Source organism: Crocodylus porosus, unplaced genomic scaffold (assembly GCF_001723895.1).
Source record: "Crocodylus porosus isolate Cpor-Errol unplaced genomic scaffold, CroPor_comp1, whole genome shotgun sequence".
NCBI classification, from domain to species: domain Eukaryota; kingdom Metazoa; phylum Chordata; order Crocodylia; family Crocodylidae; genus Crocodylus; species Crocodylus porosus.
In genome coordinates this window covers 15,666,395-15,678,252 of record NW_017728925.1, presented here as the reverse complement: position 1 = coordinate 15,678,252, position 11,858 = coordinate 15,666,395, and the positions used below count along the sequence as shown (strand labels likewise).

Sequence of the window (11,858 nt, the reverse complement as noted above, 5' to 3'; positions counted from 1 at the left end):
CACAACGGGGGCTGGAAGGGAGCTCAGGAGGTCGCATCGAGTCCACCCCCCTGCTCAAACCAGGACCAGCCCCAACTCCATCATCCCAGCCAGGGCTTTGTTGAGTCGGGTCTTAAGGATGGAGATGTCACCACCTCTCTGGGTAGCCTGTTCCCGTGCTTCACCACCCTCCTAGTGAGTTTTTCCTAATAATTTCAGATATTTCCCTGGGAGCCTCCTTTGTGCAGGGCCTGAGAGCCCTGCAAGGGGGGCAGGGGCCAGGTGTAGTGCGTCTGGGCGGCCCAGCGGGTTGAGCTGAGGGATCTTGGTTCTGCTCCCACGTCGGCTCTTCCACCTGGTGCGTCACCTGGGGCAGGTTGCTCCACTTTTGGTTGCCCCTCTGTCCCCATCTGTAAAATGGGCACTGGTTCTTTGGGGGACAGCGGTTCTGCGATGCATCTCCCTCTTGGCTGAGCTCTCCTTACAACCCCCTTGCAATAAGAAACGGCCTGCTTGTCCACTTAGTTCAGCTGCAAATGAGTTAAGATCGACTCATGTGAGGGTGAAAGCAAGGTGGGCTTTTGCAGTGGCAGGGGAAGAACGGGGAACAGAAATGACATTGAAAAGCAGCGAGTAGGAGGAAGGAGAAACAGCCTTTCTATTTATTTTATTTTATTTTATTTTATTTTACATTGTGCCCACGGCTCCCAACTGGCACGCTGCACCTGTTCAAACACAACGGCATTCCTGGCACGGCATGCCCGCGGCTGCAGAGCAGAGCGCGTATTTGCGGAGCCGCTTTTTGGCAAAATGGATATTAATCTATTTATAAGACGAAGTGTGTGCAGTGGTAGGTGGGTGAGGAGGTGGAGGGAAAGCTAAATATTCGCAGAGCTCGGGAGCGTGTTTAGGAACTTCAGTTAATAACATTAGGATCATGGCAGTTAAATGAGGGGGAGACGACCCGTTCAATTGACTCCCTCGCCCGCGCGCACGCTCCCTGCCCAGCCTGGCAAGGGCGCAGTCGCCCGAGAGCAGCGGCTCTGAAAACAGGACTGTCGCTTTAAGCCGAATCTCAGCCCAGAGCGGGTCATTGGCGCTGTCTACATTTTTCACATGGCTGAGCGCTGCACATAAATCTTAGCTACAGCAGCCTGCGCGGGGAGATAGCTGGTGAGAGCGCTGTGTGCTTGCTCGCGGGAGCTAGAGAGCATCAAGGAGCAGCAGCCTCTCTCCCCCTCTCTCTGCAAACCTTTCCCACATGCTCCGAGAGGTGGTCCTTGCTCTCCACGATGTAAAAGCACAAGCTTGAAGAAGGAATTTGTCGCCAGCCTCCGTGAGTAGTGCTCGGGTTTGGGGTTTTTTTTTTTTAATTTTTATCTGTGCCCTTGAAATGGGAGGCTGGGTTCGGGAGAAGTTGAGGTGTACCGTGCGTACGTGTATGCACGCGTGCACGCGGGTGTGCTTTATCGCCTGGATGGGTTGGGCTTTTATTTGCGAGTATTTAAGGAAAAGCAAACTGGCTGATTTTGAAGTTTGCCAGAGCCCTTCAGTTTGAACTTTAATGGTCACACAACCATTGAAGTGTAGAAGAAGTCCCTGGGAGGGGGAGCCTGGCGCGGTCCGTGGCACGTTTGGGGCCGGGTTTGCTGGGGGTGGCGGTGTGGCGCGCGCGGTGGCGATCCCCGCGCCCGGGTCCGGCGCTGCTTCTGGAGGAGCAGACGGGAAGCGCCGGGCTCTGCAGGTCGGACGGCCCTCCTTGCATCCTTCGCCATGCCGGGGCCGTTAGCGCGGGGGCGACGGCTCCCACCAGCACCGGCCGTTCACCCCCCGGGACACTGAATCCAGGACTTCAGCTCGGGGGACTGAACCCGAGCCCGTCCCCCCTCCTGGAAGCAGGCTCCGGTGTCCGACCAAAAGGCTTTCCCTCCTCCTCCTTTTGTGCTCCCTCCCTGCGAAGCTCCCTTCCATCCCTCAGCCCCGTTTGTGCGTCTGCTTTTCATCGAGCGCTGCTTTTCCAAAACAAGTTGGACAGCAAAGTCCCGTGCCTGGAGTGCCCGGGCTACGTCTGCTCATCTCCGAGCCTCTGTCCGCCCCGCCGGCAAGCCGCACGGCTCTTCCAGCTCCTGGCGAAGTGAGCAGGGGCGAGGAGCTCCCACCGCTTCGCTGGGCGTTCGTGGACTGGCGGCTGTGTAGGATGACGAGGGGCTCGAGGCAGCGGCTGTCCTCAAGAGCGGGCTGGCGGGGCCGATTATAAAAGAGCAATGTCGAGCATCGAAACATCCCCCCTGCTCTTCGGTGCTCGGCGGTGCGGTGCATGTGCCTTCAAAAAGCCCTTGGGGTACGGAGGGGAAGGTGGGCAGTGCCACGAAACACGGGGGATGGCTCAGGCGGGGAGATGCCCCTTAGGCGGTGGATACGCAGGGTGCCTGGGGTGAGTTACAACCGCGGGGGAGACGGTTTCCAGCCCTTCCTGGAGGCTTGAGGCACGTCCAAGAGTTTGCCGAGCCTGGCTTGGACCGGCGCTCCTCGCCCTCCACGCTCCTGACTCTCTGGCACTTTTGCCCTTGTGCAAAGTCCTGGCCTGACTGTGGAGGGACCTGGCAGCAGGACGGCTTGTTTTCTTCCTCTTGAGGGTGGCGCGCGGACACGACGCCAAGCAGAAAGCAGCCTTTTTATCCCGGGCCGGCCAGTGCTTCCTGCTGGAGTTGGGCAGCGTGAAAATAACTTGCTTTGCAACGGTGTGGAGGCAGCAGGAAGCTTTGTGGGGGAAGCCACTGTCGCCAGGACCATTTGGTCGAGGATATATATAACTGGCAGGTACCGCGAGTGTGCCGGGGGGGAGGGACACTTCCCACCAGGACTGTTCTTGGCTGGCTTGCCGGCGTGACAGGAGATGTGTGATATCTAGAGCAGGTTGAAATATGCCTGCCTTGTTCTTTGTGGGGCGCTTACACAAGCGCCGTGCCCCAGCCTGCCGAGAACAGAAACCCCAGGGAAAGTTTTCGGGGTTACGTACAGAAGGGGTGCATGGGTGTGTGTAATAAATGGCCATTCCCCCCCCATTTGGAGTTTCTTATCCAGCGCTTGGTTGAGATTTTCCAAATATAACCAGTTGGCCACCTCTGCTAAGATGCCTGGGAATATACGGTCCTCAGCAGATGGGTTTGGGCGGGGATCCCCGCTGGGTGTGTAGCTAAACAGGTGGCTGAGACAGGGGAGCGCGGGGCACGGCCTCTGAACCAAAACTTCCTAGAGCTGCTTAAATGCTGGAGGCTGCACGTGAGAGAGGAAGAAAGGGGAAACCCCCCCGGTCAGCCCCCGCTCGCTGTGCCCGTCAGCACCCGCTGGCTGATGCGGTGTGACACGGGAGGCTGGGTCACCTCTGTCATACGAACTGCCATGGACTGGGCCGGACCCTAGGTCCATCTAGGGTCTGACCCGAACCGCTGATTATGGTTATTTCCGTACGTGTGGGACCACCCGGTGAGGTGCCGGGGGCCAGGCGCTGCGTGGGTGGGTTGGGGATGATGCTTCCCTAGGAGTTTCCGCTGAGCAGAGCGGGGATGGCCCCACTGCTCACACAGCACGTCCACACTGGCTTCGGGGCTCCAGCCCCTCTTTCTCCTCTTTTTGGCTGCAGCGGCTGGTCAAGAGAGGAGGTGGCCAAACCCCCGCACGCTTTGGCCCGGCCTCCAGGACTTGTTGCTGATCGCAGAGCCGTCTGCCGAGTGCCGGGAAGCCAGGCCCGGGGGTGTTGTACGCCGCGCCACGCAGGCGGCGCGGCACGGGGTCCTGCATTGCTAACACGTCCTTGGCCAGCCCCCGGCTGGGGCTCTGCAAGCGTCCCAGAAAGTCTGCCCGCCGGAAAGGCGCTGGGGCAGGGGTGGGAAACGCCTGAAGTCCCTGGGTGGGTTTGCAGCCTGGGGAAGCTGGTTTTGTGCCGGTGGAGGTCTGGAGTCATCAAGTCACTTAAACACGGGGTTGAACCAGGCCCTTAAAGCCTCGTTATCCCCATGCTAACAGCGAGGGCAGGTTTTGCAGGGACAGGGCATCCACCCCTACCTCTCCCCCTTGGGTTGGGCACCACGATGGAGAAGCTCCACACCTCTCCCCCCAGCCCTGGGCTTCCCAACGGGCTCCTCAGACGAGCTGAGCCCCGGTCGGTGGGTGGCATCTCTGCACAGCCCTCGGGAGAGACCGAGGCAGCGACCAGGCTGCACGTCAACCCGGTCAGCGGCTGCTGTCGGCTCCATGCTGGTTCCCAAACGGGGTTAAACAGCCTGCCGATCACTTGGGAAAAGATTATGCAGAAGCCTGGCTGCCTTCAAATCAGGGAAGCCTATTTCAGGTAAATGAGTCCGGCTCTCGGGGTTTCATTAGCCAGCCTCCCCTGCGCGCTGATTAGCAGCCGCGGCTCCCCAGGGAGGTGTCGCTCCTCGAGGCTGGGAGCCGGGACGTGGAGCCGGAGAGCGGCTTCTTCCCCCTCGCTGGCTATGCCCGTCTCCTCTCGCCGACGGAGAGGAGGCTACAGCCCCCTGGCACCCTGCTCTGACCACCGTGCACCCCTGCCCTATCCATCCCTTCTCCACATCTGCGTGGCAGGAGGAAAACTTGCGATCTTTTCCCTAGACCTTCAGACTCCGGCCAACCCAGGGGTGAAGTCGGTGTCCTGCGGGTCCACTGCCCGGGGAGGAGAGGTGTGCACCCCCCTGCCCTTTCCCTGGGAAGACGGCTGGGCAGCTCTGCTTCAGCTGTCCTAAACAGTGGGCTGGAGAGGCCGAGAGCAGGCAGTCGCCGCCGGCTCTGCAAGGCAGGACCCCGGGACAGATGCAGAGCCAGGCCTGAGCCAGTTGTCCCCCAAGTCTCCAGAGTGAAAATAACCACTCGGGAGAGGAGAGGCCGGAGCCTGTATCAGAAACTCAAGCCAGACGCTACAGGCCCAGTCCAGGGATGCTGAGACAGCATCAGCGGGCGTCTGGCCAGGCTCCGAATGCCACGGGCACGGCTGCGTCGGACGCACCACACGGGGAGTCCCCAGACAGTGTCAGCAGCCCCGTCTCCCCGTTACCAGCACTCGGCCCCGGGGGCCGGGAAGTGACCCCTCCTGGCTTATGGCTTCCAGCTGGGGAGCTGCTCTTAGCAGAACAGCTGTGCCACAGCTGGCGGGGGAGCATGCTGATGACATCCGGGGGGCAGGGGGAGCCGAGGAGGAATGCAGAAAACAAATACACCTGCGGGGAGTTGGAGGCTTTAGTTGGACGCGCTCCAGTAGGGCTCACGGACCCGGCCATCTGTCTGTCTATATATACCCATCCATCTATATAGCCCTCCATTTATATATCCATCCTCCCACCTCTGGGCACTGTTGCTGCCTCGATGCGATGTCTGTGTCCGTGGGAGACCAGTCTCCAAAGTTTCCCATGCGGGGGGGAAGAAGACAACACTTCTGAATTCACTGGTTGCTGGCCTTGCTGCTCGGATGTCAGCGCCTCGCTCGCTGCAGCGCAGGCCTCCTGGAGTAGCCCCCTGGGCTGGCAGCAGTAGCGGGCTGTTATCCCCAAGAAGGGGCCGCAACATTTACTTCTCCCCGGTGCTACAGGCTGGCTTGGAGCAGTGCCACGGGGACGCCGAACGGCGCGCCAGGGCGGGAGACCCAAGCTGCGTTTCCAGCAGCGCCTGGGCGGCCGTTGCAATGGGGAGCTGGGTGCAGGAGGGAGCGAAGTTTGCTGCAGAGGCGAGCTGGGCGCTGCAGCGCGCGCCTGGGGACGCGCTCCGAGAGGCGCTTTGCTTTCCTCCTCCCCGAATTGATTCTGGGCAGCTCTTCAGCGACGCTTCCCGGGGCCGCAGGTGCACGCTCGGCGGAGGAATGATGAGCCGCTCGGCTGGGCCCCGCTGCCGCCTGCGGGGGCCGTTACTCATCTCCCTGCCCGCTGTCCTCGCAGAGGTCGTCGGGGAACAGGCAAGGACTTTCGGCAACAGGCTCGGGCAGAGGCTCCTTGCCGGAGCCCCCGGGGGAGCGCGGCCTCATTTGTCACTGCGCTGCAAAGCGAGGGCTGATTCGTGGCTGTCACACCCGGGGGGCCGTGCCTGGGACCCCACTGACGGGCTCCAGCTCCGCCGCGCAGGCTCGTGGCTTGCTTAGGCCAGGCGAGCAGCCGCACACCTGTGTGCAGCTCGGCCGCGCTTGCCAGCCTGCGAGAGCGCGCTTCCTAACGCGACCCTTGTCCTTTTGCCCAAGACGCCCTTGCCCGGCTCTGCCGTTGCTCCCGCTGACCCAACACCACTGCAGCTGGGCTGGGCATGAATGAGAGCAGCATTTCTCCTCCGCCATGAAATGTAGGTCAGGCAACCTGAGGTGGGAGAAGGGTAATAAATGCAGCACATCAGCAGCTCGAGCCGTGGCCAGCTTTGATTTCCAGGTGCAGCTATTATTGGTTCAGAGACTCTTTCCAGCACTTTTATTAGCAGCTCAGCACATGGAAGAGGTGAAGGTTTGGGGGTTTTTTCCTTCTCCCTCCCGCCCCGATCGGCTCCCAGATTGCTAATGTTCCACTGCCTGCCCCGTTGCTAATTTTGACGATGCCCTAAATAGCAGGCAAGTGCATCTCATCTGGTTTGCTTAGCAGAAGAGAAAATGATTTCCCTTCATTTGCTGAAGCTGGCACGTGGCTTTAACCCCGTCAGCACAGCTCGCTCCGTGGCACAGCTCCAGCCCCTTGAAACGTGGCCCAGAGGCTCCGTCTTGGGGGGCGTTTTGTGGGCTCGGGCGGGAGATCCCCCGTGGCCTAGGGCGTGCTGCGGACAGGCAGGAAGCCCAGGGCACGGGCTCCGTAAGGTGCAACGCAGAGCCCACGCGGCAAAGCTTGAGGCAGCCCCAAGGGCCTGGCTCTCCCTGGTCCTCTCCCTCCAGAGCCCCGGGCAACGCGGCCGCCTCCCGTATGGCTTGCAGGAGCAGTGCTGGAGGGGGCTGGCTGCCCGGGGAGCCTGCTGCTCCGAGACCACGAACGCGCACGGGTCTTTGTCCGCTGTCTCCTCGGCCGCTGCAGGACCGTGGTGCGCCGGCTGCTTGCAGAGGCAGCCGCAGCCCGAGGCTGACAGGTGCGGCTGGGGTGGCGTGATGCAGGGGGGCTCACAGGCTAGAACAGTCTCGGGGGGCCGTGTCTCTAGGTGCCTCCCCCTTAGGTGGGTAATAGTCTGCCTGCAGCATCGTGAGGGGAAATGGGACTCCCAGGGTGCAGCCGCGAGTGTGCCCGTGACCTCGACCACACTTGTCTACCCCTCTGCTTCTCTCACTGAGGGTAGCCATGCATGCATCCATCCATCCATATACACCCCCCCCATATACATATATACACACGTATCTATATATCTATCCATGTATCCATCATAAAGCCATACATCTATATATATACACAGCTGTATAGCTATACATCGATCCATCTATCCATGTATCTATTTATATGTTTATACACACACACACACACACACACACACACACACACACACAATCTGTATATCTATACATCCATCCATGTATCCGTCTATCCTATATCCATACATCTATGTATGCATCTATAACCATCCAGTCCAACCATCTTTTTTTCTGTCTGTCCGTCTGCCTGACCCCTCGTCCTGCATGCTGAGATCCCCTCCGTGCCACTGACTGGTGTGCGAGCTGCTCCCTGGGCACCGGGGTGGGTGATGTGGGGTTAGGCTCCTCTTTATATTGTTACCCCGTGAGCGTGGGGCGGGTTCTGCCCAGCCTGAGCGGTGGTGCCAGGCTCCCCTGCTCTGCAGGGATGCTCCCAGCACCAAGCAGATGCCTCTCACCCCACTCTTGTTTTTCCTCCCCTGTTGCACTGTCCTGCGGGGAGCTCCCCCCCCACCCCGCATGGCTGCCTGAGCTGAGGAGGGGCAGCCACGCTTCCTCCGTGACCCCCGTGTGCCCTGTGGTGGCACTCCGGTCACCTCTGCCTGGCCACAACCTGGGGCTTTTGCAGGCGGTTTCAGCAGCAAATACATGACCTGGCATGGCCTAAATATAGCACTGTCTGGGGCAAGGTGCTTATTTGGGGCAGGGACTGGTTTCCTGAAGGGCTGTAATTTAGTGGCAGCTCCGGGACGACGGTGACCAGCGGCTTCCAGAGGAAGCAGGAGCCGGGGGAGGAAGCACTGCCGCTCCTGCCGTGCGGTCTGCACCGGAGTTTAAATTTAGCAGGCGGGAGGTGACCGGTGGCTGGCTGGGCCCATGCTCCGTCCAGGGGAGGGGTGGAGGCGAGGCGGTGCAAAATGAGAGACTTGCACAAGAGCCAGGAGAGAGGGGCACAGAGTCTGGGATGGTGCCAGCCCAGGGAAGGCCCCCTGTAAGTTAGTGGGGCTGGGTGGCAAGGAAGCGGCTGGGCCGTCTCCCCGTCCTGGGGCCTCCGTGGGGTGGGCGGGGGTGCTGCTGTGTGCCAGCACTTGGAGGCAGGGGGTGATCCCTTTGCAGGGCCAGAGGCAGAGCTTACAGTTGCCGTCGTACCCACCCTGGTGCAAGGGATCTGCTGGGGGGGTGGAAAGGGAAACGGCTGGAAATGGGCACTGGTGGGGCAGCTTAGGGCAGCCTCCACGCTGCGCTGTCCCATGGCTGGTAGAGTCCCACGGAGGCTCAAGATGCCCCACGCTGCAGAGCCGACCGGGGGCCCAGCAGGGATGCTGGTGGGCAGGTTGGGGCTCGAGTCTGGGCAGTGATGGGGAGTGCTCGGGGAGAGGCAGGACACAGGCCATCCCTCTGGCTCACTTCATATCGCACCTCTTCCCTCTTCGCAGAAGATCCCGCGGACGCCGTCGGACGAGGATTGCTTCTTTGACCTGCTGAGCAAGTTCCAGAGCAACCGAATGGACGACCAGCGCTGCCCGCTCGAGGAAAGCCAAACCGAGGCCGCTGAGGCCGCTGCCACCCCCGTGCCCGCCTTGGAAGAAAGAATATGTAAGCACATGGGGCGGGGGAGCGGGACGCTTCTTAGGGTGCCAGCGCTCGTGAGGGTGCCCCGAGTCCTGCAGTATCTTCCCAATATCTCCTAGCTCTAGGGAGGGGGGCGTCAGCAGGGGTCCCAGCCTCTTTGGAAAAATATTCTTCTCCTTGCCTGCAAGGCTGCAGCAAAGAAAGCTGGCCGAGGCAAAGCCCCAGGGTTCAGTACCCCAGCGCAAGGAAAACCACGAGAGAAACGATATCTTCGGCTTAAGAAAATGCACGTGCCTTTGAGCTCTGGGCTTTGCCGTGCCTGCCGCTTGTCTTCCAGCACCGGGCACCACGAAGGAGGACGCTGTTGGAGAGCTGATGGGGCAGCAAGGGCTGTCCGGCCAGCCCTGAGATTTTAAAAGCCTGATGAAGGCTGAGCAAGCTCCGCTAGTCCAGCTACCAGTCGTGTGTTCACCTCCGCACCAGTGCAATCGTAACGGGGGGGTTTGTGCTGCGTGGGTTCTGCCCGGTGCTTCCCCGGCCCCGTGCCCATGTAGTGCAGTACTCAGGTGGGGAAGGGAGGGAGACCTGCAGGAGCCCCATGGAGCATCGCAAGATGAACAGCCCTGAAGAACACCACCAGGAGTGGAAACCTGGTGGGTAAGTCTGAGGAAAATGGGAACAGCATGGTCAGTCCAGGCAAGGACATTGTGCACTCGGACTGGTTGTTTTTTAGGGCTTTTTTAACTTGGGAGATTTGCTCTGCTGCCTTGTTACTGGAACGTTTAAATGTTCAAGAGCAAAACAGACATGCAAATGGCACCGAGAGAGGAAAAAAGGCTCCCGCAGCCTCTTGGGTTTAGGGAACCCGAGCATGCCAGGCGGGATGGATTGGACCCCAGGGCCAGGTGGGAGCGTGGGCACTGAGAAGGGAACAGGGCTTGAACTGGGCCCGGATACGTCAGCCAGTCTCCCAGCTCCCCCGCCCCTGCACGCAGCCCGCGGAGGGGAGGCCTGGCTCTGCGAGCGCTGAGAAGAACCAGGCTCCTGCAGCTGGTGCTATGATGCAGGGGCCAGGGCAGCCAGGACGCTTGCAGAGGCTGTGGCAGTACTGGGCCCGGCCGGACAAGCTGCCAGAGGATTCGAGTCACTTGGGCTCTTGATAGAGGTTAGTAATTACCTCTAAGCCCTTGAAGCTGCACAGCCAGACACCTGCCGTAGGAGCTGGGAACCAAAACCCCAGCCCTGTTGCAAATGGAGCCGCTGTGCTTGCATCCACAAGCCCTAATGCCCCCCACCACATGGGCCTGTGTTGGGGGGTGCCTAAGCCCCTTGGGCATTGCTGGGGAAGGTGAGCGTGTAGCAGTGCAGCAGCAGGACGGCATCGCAGCCCCCAGGTGACTGGCCCTGACCTGCTCTCCCACTCTTTGCTTTGCAGCGCAGTCCTCCCTCATGGCGTCCCCGCAGACGGAGGAGTTTTTTGACCTCATCGCCAGTTCGCAGAGCCGCCGGCTGGACGACCAGCGTGCCAGCGTGGGCAACCTGCCCGGCCTCCGCATCACGCATAACAACCTGGGGCACCTGCGTGTGGAGGGCGATGCCCAGGAGCCAGGGGACGACTTCTTCAACATGCTTATGAAGTGCCAGGTAGGTGCTGGGGGTGGCACTTGGACCTGGGGGCCACGAGCTGGCACATCCTGGCCTCCTTGGGGCAGATGCACCAGGGCTCAAGCTGTCAAGCTGGGGTGGGGACCTCAAACAGCCAGTCTGAAGCCCACCTAGGTCAGCAAAAAGCCCCTTCCCTGCTGGGCTTATGAAGGGGTCCACAACCCCCCCTTCCTGGAGCACATGGCTGTAGGAGGCAGCAGGAGAAAGCCTTGTAGGCAGCCCCCACGCCCTCCATTCCTAACTGTGGCCTTACTTTCCCTCCCTCCCCGTCCCCCGCCAGTCATCCCGCATCGATGACCAGCGCTGCGCCCCGCCGGACGCCATCCCCCGCGGCCCCACCATGCCGGACGAAGATTTCTTCAGCCTCATCCAGCGGGTCCAGGCCAAGCGCATGGATGAGCAGCGGGTGGATCTGGCCACAGCCCAGGAGGAGACGGTACCCAAGGAGCTGCAGCCGCAGCCTCCGCCACGGCCCAGCTCCAGCTAAGAGCCTGGGCTGGCTGGGTCCCGTCCCCTCCATGTGTCTGTCCAAAAACTGAGGGTGCCTGCTCCGGCATGGATGTTGCCTTGGAGAAGCAGCCTCACCCCCGGAGACGCTGGGGCGGGAGGGCCTGGAGGGTCCTCAGAGGCAGCAATGCTGGCACAGGCCGACCGAGAGGGGTTTTAGCAGAGGCTTTTCTTAGTCAACCCAGGACTGTGCTGCTGCTGAGGCACTGTCCACCAGCTGGCGTGGAGCACCAGGGTATTGCGGTGAAGGATGGAGAGGAGCTGCAAGGGGCCAGGTCTTAGAAGAGACGTCCAGCTTGCTTGGCCCCTTGTGAGCAAAAGCCTGTAGTGAGCGTGCTCCAGGCTGGAGGTGCTCAGTGTCTGCAGCCCCTCGCTTTTCTTACTTTGGGATCCTTCCTCTTCCCCTCCCAGCGTGTGCGTGAGGGATTTGGAGCTGTCCCTGCCACGTGACAGTGTGGAGTGCATGGACAGAGGTCTAGTCCCTATGGAGACACTAAGATGTGGGGGGATGTGGGCATTCTAGAAGGGAGGAGTAGGCTACAGTCGGACCTAGACAGGTCACAGGGGTGAGCGGATGAGAACAGGATGGGATTCAACACCAACAAATGCAAGGTGCTGCACCTGGGGAGGAAGAACCGGCACCATACCTACAGGCTGGGGAACTCTCTTCTCGTCAGGGCAGAGGCAGAAAAGGATCTTGGAGTCATCATTGACTCCAAGATGAACATGGGCTGGCAGTGTGGGGACGCAGTCAGGAAGG

General features: G+C 60.7%; 2 protein-coding genes across 3 annotated transcripts in view; one reads left to right on the top strand and one right to left on the bottom strand.

Annotated features, from left to right (window-relative positions):
* GPSM1 (G-protein signaling modulator 1) overlaps positions 1 to 11,635 on the top strand; it is an 86,211-nt gene extending 74,576 nt beyond the window's left edge. For both annotated transcript variants that reach the window (XM_019540936.1, XM_019540935.1), the window contains exons 12-14: positions 8,791 to 8,950; positions 10,362 to 10,570; positions 10,872 to 11,635. In XM_019540936.1, the coding sequence (XP_019396481.1) occupies positions 8,791 to 8,950; positions 10,362 to 10,570; positions 10,872 to 11,078 (576 nt within the window). In that variant the 3' untranslated portion in view covers positions 11,079 to 11,635. The remainder of the gene's footprint in view (positions 1 to 8,790; positions 8,951 to 10,361; positions 10,571 to 10,871) is intronic.
* Positions 6,798 to 11,858, bottom strand: part of CARD9 (caspase recruitment domain family member 9) — a 26,709-nt gene continuing 21,648 nt past the window's right edge. Inside the window, exon 14 of the mRNA XM_019540937.1 lies at positions 6,798 to 6,808. The gene's annotated coding sequence lies outside the window, so the exon portion shown is untranslated. The remainder of the gene's footprint in view (positions 6,809 to 11,858) is intronic.